We start from the raw sequence: 22,069 nt of genomic DNA, 5'->3' as shown, positions 1-22,069 counted from the left end.
GTTTACAATAACAAACACGAAAACAAAACTCGATCCTTGTGCAGAACTGCAACAGAGCGCCTGTACGAGTCGAAGGCTGTCGGGCGTCTGCCTCGGTGTGGGCGTTGGGTATATCATCGGATGAAGAGAGGGATGGAGGAAGCGCTGGACAGAAGGGGGAAAGCGTGCCGAAGCTTGTCAAACTCATTCAGCTTGTATTCTTGGGTTTTGGTTTTAGTCGATTTCGCATCGCCATCTTTTGAACGACGATGATGATACATGTATTGAGCACCACAAAATCAAACTGGCCGACCCCTGTTCAAGCAAGCAATCCTCGTGAACGGAGATGGGAAGACAGAGCCACTCTCGTTTTGTTTTTGCAATGCCTGCCACAGTGAAGCCAAGCGTGAACGCGCCTGTGGTTGTTCAGTCGGCCCGTGCGCGTGTGTCTCAGTGGCTGTCGCCCGAGCCCGATGCGCCGCTGCCCCCAGTTGCGGCTACAACCTCAGCTGCTGCTTCTACTGCTGCTGCTGCTGCTGATGCAAAGGACGGTGCCAAGTCCAAGCAACAGGGCAAGACCAAGCCAGCCAGCACTCCTGCCTCCTCTGCCTTCTCTGCCTCCTCTGCCTCGTCTGCTGCTGCCAAAGTGAATGGCGGCTCTAGCAACAACCAGTCTGCGCCTCGCCCTGCACGGTAAGCGAGAGACGAGAGACTCGAACATGCTTTGACCTTGCTCGTAACTCACACTTTGTGTGCCATGTGTGCCCTCATCCCAATCCATCCCGCTGATCACATCCCTCGGATCCGCAACCAACCATCACGATCCTTTGTACAACCCGAAATCATCAAAACGTCATTCTGGATTTATTGGTTGACAAACAAAAAACACGCGCCGCTGACACATTGAATCGAATCCACTTCAGACTCGGCCTTGGCGCCGTGGCCGAACAGATTGACCCGGAAGCCGCTGCCAAAGCCGCTGCGAACGCTCAACTCAACACGCGCTTGGCCCGCCGCATCTTGAATGTCAAGCCATCGGCAGGCACATCTCGAGCAGACATTGGCCCGGCGCCATCGAGCACCCAATTTGGTTAGTAGGCTTTGGTTTGACGTTTGCTGGCATGCGGTTGTACACATTCTCACACCGACGTTGTCAACTTGCTTGGTGGCCTGCAGCTGGTCGGAAGGGAACCAAGCGACCTGCGAACGATGATGATGAGGAAGAGGATGCCTCGGAAAGCAAAACCGCTTCCATCGGTAAGGCTAAAAGCGCCAAAGCCAAGCCAGCAGCAGCAACGCCCGCGACCGCTGCATCAAAGCCCAACAAGACGTCCGACGTCAAGCACCAGCAAGACCGTCGCGTCAAGCCGCGCTTGGACACGGAGGACGCAGAATCTGGCAACGATGCCAATGAGCAATTCCCGGCCGATGCGGACGCCTCAGACTTTGCCTCAAACTGGGACGACACTCCCTCCAAAGCGGCAAAGTCGGTGCCAACTCCGATGGATGATACCTGGCAGAACGCAAATGTTGGTCACTTTTCTGGCAAAATGTCCACCGAGGCTCTCGACGGCGAGTCTCAAGTGCAGGCTGCCAAGCAAGCGCAAAAGCGCCGCCAGGCTCCCAAACCTCGCACTGTGGTCAACCCGGACGGCACTGTAACAGAGATCAAACCTAAAAAGTACCGTTCCCGGCAAAAAAACATTCGCAAAGACAACCGTCCTCCAGAGCTTGTGAGTGTTGTTGATTGCTCGCCTCGCTTGTTGACAAGGCCATTGTTGAAAGAGAAACGAAGGTGCGCTCATTGCCGTTGAACCATTGTTGTTTGTGTGTGCTTGCAGAAACCAAACTACCTCGTTCCCAAGCCCCGTCCAAACAACTCGCAAAAGCCCAAGCAACCAAGTGCCGCTGCCTCGCAATAGTTGAACATGATGTGTCATTGCTGCGCGTGTCTCGGACGTCATTTGGCTCCATCGAGTGGAGAAACAGTATCAATCAAAATCGACAAAGCACAAACACTTCAAAACGAATCATCACGCGCAAAGCGAAGTTCATCGAATCAGTCAGGAGTGGTCACGAGGTGTCCCGCTTGAACATAGGCCTTGTACAAGTGGGTCACGGTTGAGGTGGGCTCCATCTTGATTGTTAGACCGCGAGTATCTGCACAAAAAAAAAAAAAAAAATGGACGACCGCCGTTAGCACTGGCTCTCGAACATCAAACGGACCTCGGCAGTCCACCTCCTCTTCTGTAACTTACTCTTAATTTCCTTTTCTAGTCGTGCAAGATGCGCACGCGCCGCTTTTTGCTCGCGCTCGACCTGGCGCAAGAGCAGCAAGTGCTCAATCGAGATGAGCGGCTCGCTCACAGAAGGATCCTGCGCTGGCGGAGCAGCCACGGCTCCTGCATTCGCCGCGTCGATTTCCATTGGCTGCGCAGAGTCAGTCGACTCGTCAACAGTCATGGGTTTCTCTGCAACCTCAGCTTCGTCGGCCGCGAGTGCAGTGGCGGCAGAGATCGACGTGTCGAGCGGTCGATCGGCAGCGTCAGCCACCATCGCGCCTGAAGGTTCGGTACCAGCCTGCTGTGGCTGCTGTCCATCGGTTCGCACTTCGGCTGTCTGGACCGCAGAGGTCACGGTGGCGAGGGCAGCAGATGTCGACGCCAACACCAATCCGATTCGCGACAGATCGCAATACTGCCCAGATCGGACAGTGAACATGCGAGGCGCCATCACTGGGCGTGGCACAAGCCCGCTCAATGCCGTCGGAATTGGCGCAAACGGCTCTGCAGGCTTCCCCGCGCCAGAGTTGAAGACAAATCGCTCGGGCGCGCAGCGGAAGCACAGATAGTAATCCAGATTGTCAATCTCAATGTTCAGGCAGTCTGAGTGCTGCCACGTGTTGCAGCGCTCGCACTGGATCATCGGGCCGGCGTCAATGGACTGCGAGCACGCGCAGAGGACGAGATCCTCCGTCCCCGCATCGCGAGGTGCGCCAGTGGGCACGAGGGATTGAATAAACTGGACGACTTCCGGCGGGTCGGCTTTTCGCGACGGCTGACGGGAATGTGCGGAAGGGCTGGTCAGCGGCTGCTGGTGTTGCAGCTGTTGGAGCGCAATCAACCGGGCGCGAATGTCCTCAACCGATGAGCCTTCGCCCGAATTGGGCAAGGACGACGGCTCCGCGTCAGACAGAGCAGGGAGGCCATTCTCAAGCCACGACGGCTCGCCAGTGGTCTCCCGTTGGCTGCGGCTCCCCGAGTTTGTGCGCACTGGTGCGCGAGCAACACTGCCTGGGCTGTGGAGCGCACTGTCAGATCCTCGCGGCAAGCCAATCAATGGGGGCGCAGATTGTGGCGACGCGCCGACTGTAGAGCCATGAGCAGCTGGTGTCGCCGGCGCTGAGGATGCCGAGGTCGCAAACGTCGTAGCTCCGTCCTTCTCCATCTCCTTCGCCTTCTCCTTTTGCTTGTTGGCGATCGCCGATAACACAGCCGCAACAACAGATGCCGGCATCGTCGCCGGGCGTGGGTCAGGTCGTGCCTCGGGCCGCGGCTGCGACTGCGACTGCGGCTGCGGATGCGAAGAAGGTGGTGGTGGCGGCGGGGGCGGGGCATGTTTCCGGGTCGAAGGCTCGGGGTTTGAGGTCGGATGATAGTCGTCGTCGTCGTCGTCATCGTCTTGCATCAGCAGTCTTCGTTGATACGCAGGAAGAGTGGCAATGTCGATGACACCTTCGCCGTCATCGAGATCGGCCTGGGCGTTGGAGAAGAGAAATGAATAAGACATGATTGAGTTTGCAAGTTGATACAAGGCTTCTGTCACAGTAGAAATTGCTTTCAGGACACATACCTGATCCAAAGTCCGTTTTCGCGGGATTGGACCTCGTCGCTGGCGAGGTGCGACTGGAGCCGCGGGTGCAGGCGCAGCAGGATCAGGGTAGCGGCTCGATTCCGCTGGTGTCATGTGCCGCATGCTGCTGGGAGAGGCGAGCTTATTGAAGCCATCGTCGAACAAGATGTCACACGAGCCACCCTGCAAGAAAAATTTTGGAACGAAGTCAAAAAAAAAAAACCCTCCACAATGAGAATCATTGCACAACGAGCCAAAAGCTAACCAACAGGCGCTGTTACCTCCATGACCTGTCGGATAGTCGCGGGGTAGAGCTTGCGATCGAGCCATCGAGCCATGACTCGCTGGTGGGCAGAAAAGAATTCTGGAAGGGACGTGTCATCGGATGAGTTGAGTCGCGGCCGCTTTGAGACGGGTGACATTTCGTTGTCTGTGACCGACTCTGCGTCAAAGCTGCTGCTGTCATTCCCGGCACCGGTGTCTTCGTTGGGACGCTTTTTGCGCAGGTCAGCATCCTGATCATCGGACGGACCAGTCACTGGGTCGCTGGCGGCGTGATAGTGCTTGATGTGCGTCTCGAGCATGGCCGGCTTGCGGAATTCTTTGCCACAATCAGCAAACGGGCAAAGATAGACCTTCTGGTCTTGCAAAGCGTTGGATTTCAGACCTGCACCGGGAGCAAGCGTCTTGACACCGGCGATTTGACTGTCTTGCAGCTTGACGCCCAGACGACCGAGTCGTGTGAGCGCATCCAGTTCGCCTCCAGAGACGGATGTCGCTGGGACAACGCTCGGCCCCGCGGCGTCGTTGCTGCCAGTGTGCGCTTTGTCCGCGGGCGAGATGGCCGAGTGAATCTCTTGGACTGATTTTGGCGTAATCGGCGTGCAAAGCGCTTGACTGATAGAGTCGGGAAGGGACATGCGAACGGCGACAGCCGCTGGGGAAGTGGCCGCGGAGGCTGACGCGGAGGCCGAGCGACCGGGTGTTGGTGTTTTGGCCTGCGCGATGCTGTCTTGTTGGTGCTGCACCGGGGTTGGTGACTCGGAAGAAAGCAACGTCGGGGTGACTGCGCCACTCCTTCGTCGCCCATTGCCTGCATTTGAGTCGGTGGAACTAGAGTTGCTGCTGGCTGCTGCTGCTGTGGTTGGCGATTGCGTCCGGCTGTGCGAGCTGCGCCGCGAGGGCCGGCTGGCCTCGCCTAGCGGCTGTTCTGCCTCATCCGCGGACGATGCAGCTTGGCTGGACGAGGTCTGCATGGCCGACTGGCCCTTATTAGAAGAAGAAGATGAGGCGGAGGCGTCTTCCGCGGCAACCGGCGGAGCTGACGATGAAGCGCTGGCTTCACGCTGCTCTGCTGCCGTCGTCGACTTTTCGTTGTCGTCGCCTTTCGCGGGAACCACTACTGTGGTCCAACGCTGGCGCTTCGGCTTCTTCTTCCGCTTCACGATGGTCGGGGCGCGCGCCAGTGGTCGCCAGTCCTTTGACGACACGTTAATCCACTCGTCGTACTTGTCGCTCCATCGCAAAAAGTGCACCCAGACGGAGCTGTCTGACTCGTCGACGCCACGAACAATGGCCTCGTACCTGTGGAAGATGTGGGTTGGGGTTTTTTGAAAGTGAGCAAACAAGAAACCGAAAACAGAAAACCTCGGCCTATCGCTTTCGGCCCCCCCCCCGCCCCCGCCTCCTGTCTGCGCTTTTCTCTCTCTCGGTGGTTGGCAGAACTGTAATGGTAATGGGTTTGGTTTTCCGGCTTGGCTCTCACCAGTTGCCCCAGGAGTCCATTGCTTCAAGATGGCTTCCTCGGGTCAGCACGACGCCTCGGACTCTGAGCTTGGCGTTGACATCGAGATTGAATCCAGACGCACTCGCTGCAGCAATGGCCCCTGCAGCCGTGTTGGTCCCGCTGCGGCCCTTCTTGGTCGTCGGGATTGGCTTGCTTGATCGCGCTCCACCGCGCGGGCCAGCCGACCCGGGCGTGCGGACGTCCGACCCCGACGCCCCTCCTGATCTTGTTCCTGGGCTTGTGCCTGTGGCTGCTGCTGCTGCTGCTGCTGCGGCTGCGGCTGCTGCGGCTGCTGCGAGCGAGCGTCGGCCAGGTGGGCGCCCGCGTCGCTTCTTGACTGGCTCTGCTGCTGGCTGAGCTTCCGTCGCTGCGGCGCCACTGCTGCTCTTCAGTGACGCTGCAGTGCTTGCAGCTGCAGTGCGCTTGGGGCGCGGGTGGTCTTCAAACTCGCTCACAGCCGAGTCGTCGTCCTCGTCCTCGTCCTCGTCCTCGCCGCTCGAGCCGTCCTCGTCGCCCGTGCCGTCCTCGCCATCATCATCGCCATTCTCATCATCATCATCGTCGTCGTCATCATCATCGCCATCTTCATCTTCATCATCGCCATCGTCATCGTCGCTGCCGCCGCTCTCGGCTTTGCTGGCTGCTTTGGCTTTGCTGTCCAAGTCCGAGTCCGAGTTGGCCGCTTTTCGGGTCGGACGACGCCCGCGACGTGGTGCAGCAGCAGTAGCAGCAGTGTCTTTGGTTGTCGCTGTGGTGGTGGTGGCGTCGGCTGTGGCAGCATCAGTCGACTCTGCTGTTGCTGCTGTTGCTGCTGCGCGTGAAGCCGCAGACGACGATGCGCGCGATCGCAGCGACATCAACTCAGAAAACACAACGATAAACTTAGAAAGAACAAAAACGGGGGGAAAAACGAAAAACGGGGAAAGAAAAAGAGTGGAAAAAAAAAAAAAAAAAAAGAGACTGAAGTTGCATTGGCGAAAAGCAATCGATGAATGTACTAGTTTGGATGAGGTTGTTTACAGATTGTCAGCATCACGATCAGCGACAGGCTGGCGGATGGCTGCTGGTGGTTGATCACCAGAAGAGGACGATTGAGCGGAAGCACCAGACGACGACGACGACGACAATGAAGGATCTGTTGGAAGGTCCAATCGATCGTCCACGGCAGGTGCAGGTGCTGCCGGTGCTGCTGCTGCAGGTTTTTCTGCTGCTGCTGCTGCTGCTGGCTCGTTGCCAGAGGACGCTCGACGGATGGTTGATGACGAGTCCTCATTTTGACCCAACGAAGCCAAGGCCGCCGAGTTCGTGGACTGCGCTGCCCCTGTCGAGTTTAGCAATGCTTGAAGTGCACGCACCTGGGCTTGAAGTTCTTCCACCTGCGACATAACCATCAACGGATGGATGAGTCTGAAAGCTCAAGGCCATCTCAAAACCGATTGATTTTCAGGTACGCACCTGCTTTGTGAGAGCATCAGAAGTTGTGTGTGCCCGAGCGCATTCTTCCCGATAGCGTTGCTCGGTTTCTAAACAGGCCCAAGCATCATCGGATGAGTCATAGCAAAAGCCAACCATGCAGAGATTGATGTGGTCCAAACAAGCGATAAAGTACCTTCTTTTGTTGGCTTTCGGCGCACATTGAACGGATGGCAGAGGCTGGTCGAATTGAGAAGAGCGTGCTTCTCCTTCTCGAGTCCCTGTGTGCACCGCAGAAGTTGTGAGCGTCAGTTGAATTGTTTCCAAGCAAAAAAAAAAAAAAAAAAAAAAAAAAAAAAAAAAAAAAAAAACACACAGACCGGCGCATACCTTTGCTCCATCTGCGAAATCCCGATTGAGAGCTGCAAACTGCTCTTGCAGCGCTGGAGGCAGCGTTGCGTTGCTGCTCAACCCGCACTCGTACAGCATGCTGCTTTTGGCAGTGCGTATTCGCGTTTTGTCAACCAATAGGCATAGAACATGCATCAAGTCAGCTTCAGAGCATAATCCACGCGCCAATCTTCTCAACGAATCAAACACGTACGAATCAACCGGCATGCTGACGTTGCAAAAGAGCGGCGTCTTGAACAACATGCGATACTGGCAGGTCGCCGGCTCGCTCACGTCGACCAACTTGTTGCTGTGACCGCACGCAAAGAACACGCGGACCTGGCGACTCTCGCCCCGAGCGCATGCATCGCCGTGTGTCAAGTGCTGGCCGGCGTACTGGTTGTTGGCAGTCATCCACCGCGCAAACACGCCCAGAATGCCGTTGTACGGGTTCCATCGCGACGAAATTTCGTGCTGCGTGGCGTTTGCAAACGGACAGAACTGGTATCGGTAACTGTAGTCCAAAGCGCGGAGCAAGTGAGCAGGTGAGTAACGTGAGAAATCGGGTCACTTTGTAAATGACGACTCCAGCGCACCAAACAAGCCGGGAGTCGTCAAATAGGCACGTTTACCTGCTTTGTTGCTTGCTGAAGCATTGTCCCGCGAGCGACAGTAATTCGGGCGGACCTGCGAGACGTCAAAGCATGGATTGAGTGCAAGTGAGCGACACGAACCTCCACCCCCCTCATTGAAACTTCCGCGCTTTCCAAGCATGGCCTCGTGTACCATGGGGATGCTCGGGATCGACGCTGGAGCTGAGCGGAGTGCCGGCGTTCTGGAACATGGAGCCGCCGCTGTTGAACGACGAGCCGCCACCTGACCCCGCCGAGCCGCCTGAGCCTGAGCCCGAGCCCGACGAGCCCGATGAGCCCGTCGAGCCGGCGGTGCCAAACTGGCCCACGGGATCCGCAGCCACGCGCATGACGACCTTGCCGGCATCGGCGGCAGTCACAGGCGGCGGAAGCACTGCGATTGCTGCTGCTGCAGCCACCGCCAATGCAACGAGTACTGCCAGCCGACGCATTGAACAGCCACCAAAGGGAATGAATAAAGAAGAATGTTCAAGAAGAGTGGATCGGGGTTTTTGATTTGGTTTTCGGAGAATGATTCATCGATGAAGAGCAAACAAAACAAAGGTAGACTTGAGTGATGGATGGTGTGCTCGGTGCTTTGGTTGCATTGGACGAGCTTCTATGACTCACCTGGACATACAGCGATAATGAGTATGCGCCCATCACATTGCAATAGATCTGCAGCAGTAGATCAAAGCATTTCGCTTTGTTGTTTTGTCGATCATCCAAAATTTTACAGCAAACAAAAGAATTGACAACTTGACTCCCACCCCTTCGTCTTGGCTCCCACCCACCACCCACTCCGACTCGGTGAAAGTGGGTGTATGCAACTGTGTATTCCATTGCGCTGTTCTCTTCTCCTCGATGCCAGCACGCGTCAGCAGCGAGCGCGTGTAAACAGCAGTATCAAAAAAAAAACCAAACCTGTCAAAACAATCACCGATAATTCGCATTCGCGCACTCCTGTTATTTTGCTTCGTTCGCCGAACAGCTCGCAGTCGCCGGCTCGCCTTCGTTTCGTCCTGACTGCCTATCATCACTCACTCTTGCACAGCACACGTATCGACCGGAAAAAGGTGGGGGTGGCAGTGAACCTGAACAACAAGATGCGTCGAAGGGCTGCACGGAACGCCCTGCTCGGCGCCGCCTGTCTGGTGTGCTGCTTCCTGCTGCTCGCCGCTTCGTCGTGGACGGGCTCGAGTGAGTCCAGCAACGAGACCATGCAGCCGCCGCACGGTGCTTTGACCCCGCAGCAGCGCGCTGTGCTCCCTGCCGCAGTCCGCTACAAGTCAGCGAACGACGTCCAGCAAGCCCAGCAGCGCGAAGACGCCGCTCTTGCTGTCGCGCGCTACCAGGCTCAGGTATACACCGGCGGCGGCCTCGCGCTTCCTTCCACCTTCCGCATCGTGGTTGCTGGATTTGTCTACCTGTTGCTTCCGTGTTTCCTCGTTGTTGAAACGAAGCGCGCGCGAAACTTTTACTATCGTCATGGAACTCCATGAAAACGTGGACTTTTTCTTTTTTCTTCTTTGGTCGGAAAACGCCCTATTCTCCCCGAACCCATCCTCCTCTGCTCGAGTCCCCGCCTCGTGAAAGCACACAAAGAGTCGGGGGAGATCTGGAGAATGCAAAAAATGCGACGAAATGAACTGGGGCTTTGCCTTTTGACTATTGTGCTGCCCTTTGTTGATTGCTTTGACACTTTGGCTTTTTGCCGCGTGGATCTGGATCGGGGAGTGCTCGGTCGTTATTGAGGATATCAGTCGACGTTTGAGTTGTCACTCATGTTTGCAATTGTTGTTGTCTGTTCTTTCTTGCTTCAAAACAAAATCAGGGAATTGCGGAAGAAAAGATGCAGGCAATGCGCGACCAGGAGGAGTGGGTTCGAGGGCACCCCCTGCCCGACACACCCGAGCAACAGCCTGCAAAGTTGTATCACACAGAGCCCGCTTTCGTGCCTGGCTTCGAGGCAGATGGCAATACCTTCCGACAAGACCAAAAGCCGGCAGAGGTCGAGTCGGGACCAGGCTGGCACATTGAGAACGACGTTGTCGTGTTCGACGCTCCGGCAAATGCGGGCCTCATCGAATCCAATGCTGGCTCAACAGCCGAGAGCAAGGAGGAGGCATCGCTGCCCGAGATTCGGCAAGAGATTGAAATTGCAACCCCAGATCACAAGGACACTTTGCCCTTGGACAACGATCGCGTCGCATTGCCCAACGCCCCACAAGCCGACCAGCCGCAAGGCGAGGCTCGAGGTGATCAATTCAAAGAAGAGTCACAAGCCGAGCAACCGAAAGTAGACGGAGAGCAGGCCGAGCAACAAGCGACAGGAGTGGGATCCACAGAAAACCATGACCAACAACAATTGCCAGCCGCGTGGCCGATCGATGGCATGCCGCCTCCGCGCGAAGCCCAAGATCCGACGATTGAAGCGCCGCAATTAGAGCATTTGCAGCAAGAGGCCCTTGGCAACGATTTGAAGTCGCCGCTCGAATCTGATCAACAGCTCAAACACAACAACCTCGACGAAACGACGCCCGAAGACTCTTCTAGCGCAGATAACCAACCGCCGCAAATTGAACCTGCTGAACTACTGCCAAAGAATCCTGCAGGCGTCGACCAGCAGAGCGACGACCAGCAAATCGAAGGCCTGCAGGGCGAAGAGCTTGCCCAGCACGAGCCACTCACACCCACTGTGAAAATCTCGTCAAAGCTGACACCTCAAGTTCCGCCCAGCTATCTTGTGCCCTTGCTGGCTTCGCAAGACCCTCGCTCGGAGCTGCTGGCGAGCATGATTGTCGCACGCCGGCTCGAACGCACTCTCGCCCTTCCTCCTCAGTGGCAGCTGGCTGCGCCTGCGGGCTCGGTCTTGCCTCGGCATGCAGGTTTGTCCGCTGCGTATGCCTCGTTTCCGTTCGAAACCCTGTTCGATGTCAAGCACCTCAATGAGTTTGTCGAGACTGTGGCCTTCGAGACCTTCCGCAGCGAGTTTGATACGTTGCCGGACGACCCTGCCATCGCCAGCAGCGAGCTTTGCTTTGTTTCGCTTGATCCGGAACCCGCAATGAGTCCTCTGTTTACCCCTGGCTTTTTCGGAGACAATGTCGGACAGTTCAGCCCGATTCGCACTCTGGCCTTGCCTGTGACGGAAGAAACGTCCGCAGACGACCTGCGCCAACTGCTTTCTAGCGACCCCATTGCCTGCCAGCGGTCGTTCGAGACTGGCATGCTGCCTGCAGGAACGGACTGCTCTGCCGTCGTTTCGTGCTTGAGCTCGCGCTTCCTCGCGGTGCACTTCCCGTCAACCCCGCTTTCGTACTTGCTATCTCCTTCTGTCGAGGATGACGTCAAGGATGGACATGACGCCCTGCGCGTAGCCGCCTTTTTGCGCCCGTCCAAACATGTCTCGCGCTTGGCCGACGCGGTCGAGCTTCTGTTTGAAGACAGCCTCATCTGTGTCCACGCCCATGCCGAACTCGATTCTGCCAACCTTCAATGCCCGGAGAATGCTGCTGGTGCCGGATCCCTTGAAAAGTGCCGGATGCTGCCTTCGCCGAATGCCGCAAGCGTCTCGGCTGAACTCGGCAAAGCGATTGATCGCTCCAACGCTTCGCACATTGTTCTCGTGAGCAACATGCCCAACGGGCATCCGGATGTGCAGATCTGGCGAGACAGCTTGCCCCTCGTGCGGCTTCCCGATCTCGCTGCTGGTATTGCCTTGAACGGCCCTCCCGCCAGTTTACTTGACCTGCTGCAACTGCACCAACCGGCGGCAGCGATTTCGCATCCAACCCTCAAGCACAGCTCGACCGCCGATCTCCTCGCTGATCTAGCATCCGTGGATGCGGCGGATGTTCGCGTGCTCGCCAAGCAAGCCGCAACGTGGAGCGAGTTGTTGGCTGAGGATCACGATCTCACGTTCTTCAAGCAACCGCTGGTCATGTGGGAGGTCGAGCGTGAGCTTTGCAACCGCGCTCCAGTCTTCTACGCCACCAAAGATGTTGCTTGGTCGGAGCAAGTCGCCTTGGCCCGCATGGCTCGGCAGGCCAAGACGATCCAGCTCGATTTGTAAATGTAACCTGTAATTTTTTGTTTTCATTAAAAACCTCGATGTGTGCTTTTGTATTTTTGTTTTATTCTGCACCGCACCCGTGACACGCACATTGCAATAGCGAGTGAAACACTGTCAATTGCCACTTGAAGCATCACAAAAAAAGCACGATTCGTCATGATCGCACAACGCACATTCCTAAAAAAGGAAACACGGCGATGGAAAACAAATGCACGGCAATCCGCACTCCATTCGCCATCGCCCTTTTAAGCTCGCCCCTCTACATTCGGACAGCTCATTCCACAATGTAATGATTAAGTTCTAGGCCGCTTGGTTCCGCTTGGTGGTGGCTGAGGGCTTCTTTGTCGGCTTGTATTTTCCGTTTCGATTGTTTGTTTACGTGTTTGTGTTTCCGGTTGCAAGCCCTTCCTCCCGCCCGGCTTGAGCATGAGAGTTTCCTCCTCCCAACGGCATGCCTCTCCCTTTGTGTTTCAAAATCTCGCTCGAGGGGGAGGGGCGTGGTTGTGCGCAGCAGTACACCAGGAACAAACACCCTTCGCTCACAACGGTTTTTGTTTTGTTTTGTTCGGAGCAGAATGCGTGCTACGATTGTCGTGCTCGCTGCGTGCTTGGTGCTGGCGTCTGCCCAGACGCTCCAGTTGCCCGATTTCTCACAAAATGAGCGCATTTCCACCGAGCTCGATGCCAATCAGCAATCCATCTTCATGGAAGAACACACAATTCCGACCAACTTTGACGGCACCGATTCGCCCATGACTCTTGTTCGCGCTGTCGGTCCCGACAATGGCCTCAAAGCCCTGATTCAATCCAAGGTACAGTTTTGCTGTTTCGCCCCATGTGCGTTGTGTTTTCGAGTTGGCGAATGTGGGGGGCACCTCGGGGGCGTGCATTGTTTTGGAAAACAACGCACAGTTCCTACTTTTGTTTTTTTTTTTGTGTTTTCACATCGCTCTTGCTTTTTTTTTTTTTTTTTTTTGTATTTTTTATTTTACTTTGACTTTCGGGTTGTTGCTGTTGGTTGCAACATGCTCAACTACAACTGCTTCGAACCCATCCATAGGACAAGCTGACCATGCTCTCGGCGACCCAAGGCTGCCAGGTGCTCGAGTCGACCGAGGACCAGCCCGTGGCGTTCATTCCGGACGCCGCAGCCTTTGCCGACTACACCGGCCCCAAGCGTCAGTTCTTCTTTGGCTACCGCGATCTCGTGAACAACCACGACTTGAGCTCTGCCGAGTTCAATGGTGAGTGGCTGTGCGGCGCTGTCATGGCACGAATTCGACAATGTTGGTGCTCGTTGTTTTTTGGTCTCAACCCTGAAAATCCGCGTGCCTTTGTTGCTCAGAAACCCGAATCTTCCGCGGCATCTCGTGCAACGTCTTCACGGTCGCCAACATCCAGAAGGCGGGCGTTGCCTACGACGCAACCATCTACGCTCCGGACAGCGACTGGACTTGGTTTAACAGCGACAACTCGGACAAGTGGCTTGCTGCGGTCGAGCTGAACGGCATTCTGTGCGCGAGCCGAAACGAGACGTGCGACTTTGACAGCGCCAATGCCACCGCCGACTCGACCACGTTCACGCAGTGGTACAACTTTTTCTTCCCGCTCACTGACACTGGGGTCACCAACCCGTCGCTCGACCTTGGTCTGCTTGCCTTCTGCCCGCTGGACTCTTCGAGCGACAGCTCGTCGGTTGCCGCACCCGTCTTCCCCGAGACCGCCAACGCCCAGGTGCTCGTCACCAAGGTCGGCTCCACCGAGTCTGTTCTGACCTGGGAGGCGTGGAAGTTTGTCACCGAGACGACCGAGACATCGAGCTTCAACCTGACCGAGAACGGCTGGATTGTCAAGACCAACGCTGGCTTTGCCGACCAGTCCATCTTTGCCGTGGCCTTCTCGCGCAACCTGACCTTCACCATTGACCCTTCGTACGGCTGCAACGAGACCGACTCGTCCGACACGTCGATTGAGCTGGTGAACGAGAAGACGGACAACGTGTTTGGCCTGCCCGAGGCGCTCACCAGCTCCAACTATGCCAAGCGTCTGCTCAGCTCGTCCCCGCTCACCATCCACGGTCTGATTGATCTGTACCTGATTGGCAACCAGCTCAACCTCAACCTCACGTACAATGGCCAGCGCCTCGTTCGCGACATTGCCTGCAACTCGTGGTTCGACACCGAGCCCTCGTCGGCAGTTGTTGAACCTTCTGGGTCTGCTGAGCCCTCCTCGGCAGTTGTTGAACCTACCAGCCTTCTGCTTCTGCGGAGCCAGAGCAACCAATCGCCACACCCACAATCAAGGCTCGCCAGTACTTGCTCATCATGGACTTTGCCATCGCCGATTGGACCTTTTCATCCAGCAGCGTCGAGCTCGACTCGACGCCCGTGCGCTTCCAGCTGCTCGAAATGAGCACGGACAGCAGCGCCAATTCGTCCTCGACTGGCGCCTTCAACTGGAACTCGGATGAAATCACCGATGCCACCACATCGGGTCTGATCGTCAACAACTGGATCTTCGACATCTTCTCGATCAGTGGTGGTGTTCCCAAGGGCGAACTCAGCCTGCCCGAGTTTGCCCAGTGCACTGCGCCCCCATCCAACGCAACCAAGTACTATCCCGAGCTGGCATCCCGCTTTGTTTCGTACATTAGCATGATTGACACCGTGACCCCGTCCACGGGCTGGATGCAGTCGTGGTGGAACAACGACACCGACGGCCTCCGCTTCTCCTTCTTTGACGGCATTGACATCACCTTGAGCAAGATCATCCTGGGCGAGTCCAACCAGCTGAACACTGTGTTTGTCAATGACGGCACCTGCTCATCTCAGACCCTGCCCGTGTCCCTCAACCCCTTCCTCCCTGCAGACGAAGTCCAGCAGAACGAGACCACTGTTGAATTCTCGGCCAGCAACACGATTACTCCCGACCAGAAGGTTCAAGAGCTTGTGCTGCTCTTTGGCCGCCTCGACCTTGTGAAGGCTGTCTTCATCGGCGAACGCGACGTGAACGGCCTTGTTGCACAGTACTGGCTTGGTCACGACGAGACCTCGGAGCTGTGGTTTGGCTTCTACTTTATCAAGCCGCTTGATGACAGCAATTCTGCCCTGTATGTCCCATGGCGCCTCGAGGTCTCCAAGTTTGCATCATGCGAGTCTGAAGATGGATGCTCCGACGACGGATTCTGGTCGCCAAAGCGCGTCTACGAGGTGCATCGCGTTTACGACTTTGTTGGCTTGTCCACGCAGCGCAACATTCCTCCAGTGACGTTCAACCCGCCATCGTGCAGCGTCAGCCCCTCGAGCTCCTTGCCAGCCACCGTCTCCGCCACCAACATTATCCCGATTCCGCCAATCTCGGGTTCAGTTTCTGCCTCTGCCTCTGCCTCTGCCTCTGCCTCTGTCTCTGCCTCTGCCCGAGTGTCTTCCTCGCAGATTGTCTCTGCGTCTGTCTCTGCATCCGAGTCGATTGTATCTGCTTCCGGCTCCGCCTCGGCTTCCGCTTCTGTTTCTGGATCGGTCGAGTCGGCTATTTCGGCCTCCTCTGGCTCTGCCGTTTCTGGTTCTGCCTCTACCATCTCTGGCTCTGCCTCTGCAGTCTCTGGTTCTGCCGTCACCGCCTCTGCAATCTCTGCTTCCGGAGCGACTGCCTCAGCAATCTCTGCTTCGGCCGTCACCGCGTCACCGTCCGGAATTCCAATTAATGTCACCTACACTGTCTCTGGCTCCGCGGTCGTCTCTCCTTCTGTGATTATCAACGCAACTGCTACCACGGGCATTGTGCCAGTCCGTCGTGGTGCTGGACGCGGAGCAGAGCATGTGATGCGTCGCGAGGTGGCCAACGCCAACCAAGCCTCCACTGGCAACCACAAGTCTGGCATGGCCCTGCCTGTTGTTGCAGGCATCGCCTGCTCTACCCTGCTTGTTGGAGCTGCGTTTGGCGTTGCAATGGGCATTGTTTACCGTCGCCGCCAGCGTGAGCACGGCTACGTGCAGCTTTCGACCGCTCCCTTGGACTCGATCTCGACTCCGTAAACCGGAAACTGCTTGCGTTCTTTGTAAAGTGTTGGGAGAAGCACTGAAAAGTCTTGTAACTTGATTTTCCATTTTGAATGTTCGCTGCAAGTGCGAAGGTCATTTGCTTTTGTGTCACCCCAAATTTTCTTTTCTGGTGTTCCTGTACATATTAAAAATCTCCCACCCTGATTACAACCCGCTCGCATATGAAATGGCTACATACATGAACGAACAAACACTTTGCCAGGCGAATCGTTGTCGATCTGATCGTTCGTGATGAAACTGCAGGTTGTTGAAACTCGTGGTCACCGAATTGGCCACCCCATCAGCTCCACAACCGCAACCGCTCTTCCCCCCACAAAATTCGACAGACAATGATATTTGCCGATATTTCCATCAATCGGAATGGATGAATTGCCATCGCAGCAGCCTCTTCCGGCTTTGCTTCTGACTGCATTTGTTCAGTTCTGTTTCTTCTTCTTTTTCTTCGCGACTTTTTTTTTTTTTTTTTCTTCGCGACTTTTTTTGACAACCCGACTCATGCGTCGGAGCGCCTCCTTCCTCATCCTCGCACTCTTGGTGCTTGATTGCTTCACAAGCCACACACAACTCGCGTTTGCATCGAGCGTCAACGATGCCGATGAGGAGCTCGAGATGCTGGTCGCGCCAAAGCAGCAGCGCGCAGGTGGCAACGACGACGCGGCGGGCGCTTCGTCGTCCTCGGGCTACCGCGTCCAGGGCGAAGTTCTCGTGGGCAAGCCTGGGCTGAATATTCCCGGTGGGTGGCAGGCGCACACGCGCGTCTTGCTGAACGGCGGCGCAATGTCCGCGTTCGTTCGTCTCGACGGCAGCTTTGAGCTTCTCGATGTGCCCTCCGGCGTGCATCTGCTCGAGGTCGTCCACCCGTCGTACATGTTTGAGCCTGTCCGTGTCGAAGTGAGCTCCAAGCACAACGGCCGAGTCCGTGCCAAGCGAGCCTACTTTGGCGCCGCACCCGCGGCTGGCAGCCAGCAATCCAGCAGCCAGCAGTCCGGCTTGGGGTCCTCCATCACTGGCGACAACCTTGCCTACCCGCTCAAGCTGCAGGCGCGTGGCGCTGCGCAGTTCTTCCAACGTCGCGAGGGCGTGGACATTCGCGGCATGCTGATGAACCCAATGGTTTTGATGATGGGCGTCATGCTCATCATGGCGTACGCCATGCCCAAGATGATGGAAAACATGGATCCCGAGGAGCGCCGTCAAATGGAGGAAAACAATCCCATGAACCGCGCAGCCGAAATGCCCGACCTGACCCAAATGCTCTCTGCAGCCCTGAGCGGAAACACCAACGCCGCCAACGCCCGTGCCACTGCTCCCCGTCAACGATAAAGCGTATCGGCATGTGTGTATGAGTGTGTGAACTGGATTTGTGGATTTGGGAGCAGTCGCATGTGGATTGCTTGCAGCGAACTTTTTGTTGGACGATCTTTTGATCTTCATTTTCTGTGATGCTGGCTGCCTTCCTCCCTCCTTTTGATCTCTTTTTTGTATAACAATGGATTTGCTCAAGCTGGGCTGCATGGCTGTCGTTAGTGGGGCTGTGGTTGTTGTCATTGTTGTTGATTGGAGATTCGCTTGCGGAAAGTGTCAGTGCTGGACTGTTGACGGCAGTGCACCATCAACACGCAATGTACGAGTTTGTAATAGCCTATTGCTTGGCCACATCCAGCACAGCTGCAGATCATTGAGTTGTCAAACTGGTTGAAGCATTCGGTGCGCACCCATTCCTCGACAATCATCACCTCCTCTCCTATGATCACTCTCATCTAATACCTCCTTTTGGTATCTGATTTCCCTCCGCTCGTCTCTTTTTTGCCACCATCCGCAATGGGACGCCATATTTGGCCAGTCTCTCTTTGTCGGAATTGTTCGTAGGCTGTCATTGCGCTTTTTTGCACACTGCCCCCACTTCCACGGCCGCTGCTTTCCCTTCCTACCCCCCCCTCTTCCATCTAGAAATGGGGGTGCCTGACTGGTCTTTTCCCCGCTCTCGAGTTGCCTTCTGAGTCAATGTCGCGCTTTTGCTTTTTTTTTTTTTTTCTGAACAAAGCGAACAAAACACAACAACCAGCAGCCTTTAACACTTTTTCCTGTTGCTCCTCTCTCTCTCTCTCTCTATGTCTCTCTCTCTATCGCGGGGCGGTCGTCCAAGTCGAATCCACCCTCCCATCCATTGACAGAGGTGACGCGCACTTCCAGACAGTCGGAGAAGCGAGCAAAGCAGCGGCGCCTTTTCCATTGCGATCCTTGCGGTTCGCCTCTTTTTTTATTTTTTTTTTATTTTTTTATTTTTTGATGATTTTTTTTCTTCTCGCGCGCAGCTTCCTGCGGGGTGTGTATTCACTGACTGGTGGCCGAGACACTCCGCGCCCCGTTGCGTGCTTGTGCTAGTGGCTTGCTGGCTTGCACGGCTCGCCGCGTCCCTCCTGTGGATTCCCGTGGTCATGCACACAAAATGCTTGTTCAACGCGAATCTACATCACAAAAAAAAAAAAAAAAAAAAAAAAAATCATTTTTCGCTTTTTTTTTCTCAATAACCTCGTTTCGGACGATTTCGTTTGGTGCGTGTCGCCGATGACCTCGTCAGGGCTCGCTCGCTTGCTTGTGAGGCCTTCTATTCGACACTACACACAACCATCGACCGACTACCGAGTCCGCCAACCTCCACAACAAGTCCGCCTCCGACTCAACTCCTTTTCGTCCTTTTTTTTTTTTTTTTTTCATTCTCCTCCACTGTTTCTCTTCCTATTGTTGCTGTGTGCCGGGGTCTTCCATCCCTCGATTCAGCACACGCCACGCTTATGCTGCTTGTGACTGGAATGCAAGTTGCTCCCTTGTTTGATTTTGTGCCGTCTTCGCACACTTCCAGACCTCATTCTTGGCACTTTTTTTTTTTTTTTTTTTCCCCCTCCTTCGTTACCTCACTTGTCTGTCTGTTTGCCTCCCAGATCTCCTCGAGACCCTCCTCAAAACCAAGAAACACCCCCCCCAAAACAAAAGCACCGGAACAAGCCAATGTCTCTTGCGCGGCAAAAAGGACCGGCAATCCCGGCGCAGAAGCTCCCCAATATTGTGGCGTCGACCGCGATTGTGCGGCCGGGCGCTGAGGCAGGCGGCAGCAACGCCCAGCCGATGGACGACCGAGAGGACGACAGCCGCTTCTCGTCCGAGCCACAGTGGAAGGCTGCGCTAAGGAGAAGCAAGAAGGAGAAGGACTTCGAGTCCAAGAAGAAGGCTGCGGCCGAAGCCGAGCGCTTGGCAGCAATACCCATCTGGAAGCGTCACATTATGGAGGTCAAAGAGCGCAAGTCGAGCTCGCCCAACGGCAGCATCTCCATGACTCCACAGCAAGTTGCCGCCATGCAGCAAATCCACGACCCCGATGCACCCACCTCGTCCGCTGCAGCCGTCTCTGCCGCAAACGCATCCTGGATGGACAATCTTGCTTCCCGCGACACATATCGACCGACGCACTCGACCAATCGAGACTTTTCCGCTAACTCGGCCCGCTTCAACACGCTTGAGCGCGGCAATATTTCTGCCCTTGGCAACCGTCATATTCCCGTGAGTTTTTTTCTTCTTGTCTTTCGGTCGAGGTTGAGAGATTTCTGTGCTTCCACTCACCCATGGTTGTGTGCTTTTGTTCTGTACTTTGATTTTGGATGCAGGATGCTGCACCACTCGTTCCCAAAGCGCTGCAGATGAATGCCCAACCAGCACCGGCGCCAGTTGTTTCGACCAAACCAAAAAAGGTGGGGGTGCCGTGTTATTTTAAGGGTCGAGCCATCCTTTTCTTCTTTGTTTTGGAAGCGTGTATGGGCGGAGGATGCAATTTCTGACGATTCCTTGATTCCTGTTCCTGCCACAGAACCTCTCGGTCTCATTTTTCGAAGAAGAGAATGAAATCCCATACGTCGAGTTTGAGGGCGAGATTGAGTTCAACCAGGAGCTGGCGACAGAGATGGACACCGAGCCCATGAACGAAGGCAATGCCGACGACAACGAAGACCAAATTTTGTCCACGCTGCGTGTGGCGGCACTGGCTCGCCCAGACCAAGCCACGATGGCCCTTAATGTTGCTGGTCGACAAATCACCACCACTGCCCGAGACGAAATCACCGACGTAACCAATCTTGAGGATGATCTTGCAGCCATGATCTGGTGATTTTGCGCTGTTGCTGTTCTGCATTTGTTTGTCTGTACTGATGTCGAGTGCCTTGTGCTTCTCTCCCACCGCCGGCTGGGTTGCACTCGTGTGCTCGATCATATTTTCTTCATCTCTCGTCTTCCAACCTTCATTTGCTATCCGTCCTTACCTCTCTCTGTACTTTCCTTTTTGTTCGTTCGTGGCTTTGTCTGTCCATGTTGCTTGTAGTTTGAGAATAGATTTCTTTTTTTCCTTCTTCTTCTTCCTCTTGTTTTGGCTCGTTCTGTCCATCTCAGTCGCAAACTGTATTTTGCTTCACCGTCACACAGCATGAAGCCTTGGGTTTGGGCGGCGCTCGCTGCCTTAGTGTTTCTCCTGCACCGACGCGTTCTCAAGCCCCGACGCGAAGTCGCAGCACGTCGCTCGTACTTTCGTGGCAAGGTCGTGTGGCTGACTGGCGCGTCGTCAGGCATTGGCGAAGGTGGGTAATCTGGACAATGGGAGAGAAGTGACGATGAGGCTTCCGGATCACCGACGGACTTGACTGACAGACTTGACTGACTGACTGACTGACTGACTGACTGACTTGTTTTTGATGACATATCTCGTTGCACTTGGTCACTCGGGCGGGGCGGGCTCCAGCGCTGGCCATGGAGCTGTACAAGTGCGGCGCGACGTTAATCCTCAGCTCGCGACGCACCGCCGAGCTCGAGCGCGTCCGCCAGCAGTGCATTGCTCAGCGGTTGCCTGCAGGCATTCCGACACCGCCCGAGCCCCGGATTGTCGCGTTGGACTTGGCTGCTACGCCGGACGCGATCGCAAGCGCCACTCGCATCGTTCTCGCGCAGTACAGCGGCGTCGTGGATGTGCTGATCAACAACTCTGGTATCAGCACTCGGGCATCTGTGCTCGAGTCTCAGAATGAGATGGAGGCGCGTGTCATGCAGGTCAACTTTTTCGGCGCCGCGCAAATCACCAAGCTCGTTCTGCCAGGAATGCTGGCCCGCGGCACTGGCCATATCGGTGTCGTGAGCAGCGTCCAAGGCAAGCTTGGCATTGGCTTCCGTTCCGCGTACGCCGCGTCCAAGCACGCCGTGCACGGATACTTTGATTCGTTGCGAGCGGAGGTTGCCGGCCGCGGCCTCCGTGTCACTCTGTGCTGCCCTGGCTACGTGCAAACAAACCTGTCGCTGAATGCCCTCACCGGAGATGGCTCTGCACATGGCCAGATGGACGAAACCACTGCCAAGGGCTACAAGCCCTCGTTTGTGGCCGAGAAGATGCTCTCGTCGATGGCCCTCAACCGCACTGAACTGGTGCTGGCTCCGCTCGATGCTCGTCTGGCCATCCTGCTGCGGTACCTTCTTCCCGATCTACTGGCTCGTCTGATGGCGAAGCGCGCCGAGAAGCAGCGACGATTGGAGCAAGCTCCGGCTGGGTCACGGTGACCGACACCAGTTCCAACGAGGTTGAAATGATGGATTCCGTTTTGCAACAGACGGTGGTGTTGTTCATTTGATTTTGTACAGTGCCTTGTGCGACCTTGCCGTCTGTCTTGGCGTTTATTTCTTTTGGTTGTAAAATCGCTGAAATGCACATTTCGCCAAACCATAAGGTCAAGCACCATGCTTTGACGCGGGGGTGGGACGGTGTTGGGCTTCATCTTGTTGACATTCAAGTTGTTGCGGAAGTTTGATGATGAGCACAATAACAACAACAATCTTGGCGATTTCCCGTGGG

General features: G+C 55.7%; 9 protein-coding genes across 9 annotated transcripts; 7 read left to right on the top strand and 2 right to left on the bottom strand.

Moving 5' to 3' along the window:
- The first annotated feature begins 336 nt into the window (after positions 1-336).
- Positions 337-2,009, top strand: CAOG_04343 (hypothetical protein). Its single transcript, XM_004348121.2, has 4 exons — positions 337-672; positions 903-1,069; positions 1,156-1,712; positions 1,821-2,009. Exons 1-4 carry the CDS (start codon positions 362-364, stop codon positions 1,899-1,901), a joined length of 1,116 nt encoding a protein of 371 aa, XP_004348171.1. The 5' UTR covers positions 337-361; the 3' UTR covers positions 1,902-2,009.
- Positions 1,933-6,551, bottom strand: CAOG_04342 (hypothetical protein). The gene is made up of 5 exons (XM_004348120.2): positions 5,597-6,551; positions 4,113-5,415; positions 3,832-4,014; positions 2,238-3,735; positions 1,933-2,139 (listed from the first exon to the last, which is right to left on the bottom strand). Exons 1-5 carry the CDS (start codon positions 6,472-6,474, stop codon positions 2,039-2,041), a joined length of 3,963 nt encoding a protein of 1,320 aa, XP_004348170.1. The 5' UTR covers positions 6,475-6,551; the 3' UTR covers positions 1,933-2,038.
- Positions 6,552-6,576: 25 nt separating this feature from the next.
- CAOG_04341 (N-acetylglucosamine-1-phosphate transferase) lies at positions 6,577-8,561 on the bottom strand. Its single transcript, XM_004348119.2, has 7 exons — positions 8,207-8,561; positions 8,053-8,107; positions 7,635-7,934; positions 7,421-7,520; positions 7,227-7,311; positions 7,073-7,140; positions 6,577-6,993 (listed from the first exon to the last, which is right to left on the bottom strand). The coding sequence occupies exons 1-7, from the start codon at positions 8,502-8,504 to the stop codon at positions 6,634-6,636; spliced, it is 1,266 nt and encodes a 421-aa protein (XP_004348169.2). The 5' UTR covers positions 8,505-8,561; the 3' UTR covers positions 6,577-6,633.
- Positions 8,562-8,916: 355 nt separating this feature from the next.
- CAOG_04340 (hypothetical protein) lies at positions 8,917-9,554 on the top strand (the record flags this gene model as incomplete). The annotated part of the gene is made up of 2 exons (XM_004348118.1): positions 8,917-8,945; positions 9,044-9,554. 2 exons carry the CDS (start codon positions 8,917-8,919, stop codon positions 9,552-9,554), a joined length of 540 nt encoding a protein of 179 aa, XP_004348168.1.
- A 350-nt stretch (positions 9,555-9,904) lies between these two features.
- CAOG_04339 (hypothetical protein) lies at positions 9,905-12,127 on the top strand (the record flags this gene model as incomplete). The annotated part of the gene is made up of 1 exon (XM_004348117.1): positions 9,905-12,127. The coding sequence occupies one exon, from the start codon at positions 9,905-9,907 to the stop codon at positions 12,125-12,127; it is 2,223 nt and encodes a 740-aa protein (XP_004348167.1).
- A 575-nt stretch (positions 12,128-12,702) lies between these two features.
- CAOG_08775 (hypothetical protein) lies at positions 12,703-16,161 on the top strand (the record flags this gene model as incomplete). Its single annotated transcript, XM_011272103.1, is given in 4 exon segments — positions 12,703-12,939; positions 13,188-13,371; positions 13,473-14,362; positions 14,380-16,161. 4 exon segments carry the CDS (start codon positions 12,703-12,705, stop codon positions 16,159-16,161), a joined length of 3,093 nt encoding a protein of 1,030 aa, XP_011270405.1.
- A 451-nt stretch (positions 16,162-16,612) lies between these two features.
- On the top strand, positions 16,613-17,696 carry CAOG_04337 (hypothetical protein). The gene has a single exon (XM_004348115.2). The coding sequence runs from the start codon at positions 16,684-16,686 to the stop codon at positions 17,509-17,511; it is 828 nt and encodes a 275-aa protein (XP_004348165.1). The 5' UTR covers positions 16,613-16,683; the 3' UTR covers positions 17,512-17,696.
- A 1,434-nt stretch (positions 17,697-19,130) lies between these two features.
- Positions 19,131-20,581, top strand: CAOG_04336 (hypothetical protein). Its single transcript, XM_004348114.2, has 3 exons — positions 19,131-19,746; positions 19,851-19,934; positions 20,051-20,581. Exons 1-3 carry the CDS (start codon positions 19,198-19,200, stop codon positions 20,345-20,347), a joined length of 930 nt encoding a protein of 309 aa, XP_004348164.1. The 5' UTR covers positions 19,131-19,197; the 3' UTR covers positions 20,348-20,581.
- A 44-nt stretch (positions 20,582-20,625) lies between these two features.
- CAOG_04335 (dehydrogenase/reductase SDR family member 7B) lies at positions 20,626-21,991 on the top strand. The gene is made up of 2 exons (XM_004348113.2): positions 20,626-20,810; positions 20,972-21,991. Exons 1-2 carry the CDS (start codon positions 20,660-20,662, stop codon positions 21,775-21,777), a joined length of 957 nt encoding a protein of 318 aa, XP_004348163.1. The 5' UTR covers positions 20,626-20,659; the 3' UTR covers positions 21,778-21,991.
- Positions 21,992-22,069: the final 78 nt, after the last annotated feature.

This window comes from Capsaspora owczarzaki (genome assembly GCF_000151315.2).
Source record: "Capsaspora owczarzaki ATCC 30864 unplaced genomic scaffold supercont2.6, whole genome shotgun sequence".
NCBI lineage: Eukaryota > Filasterea > Ministeriida > Capsasporidae > Capsaspora > Capsaspora owczarzaki.
The sequence above is the reverse complement of the archived record's forward strand: the minus strand, read 5'-3'. Positions and strand labels throughout refer to the sequence as shown.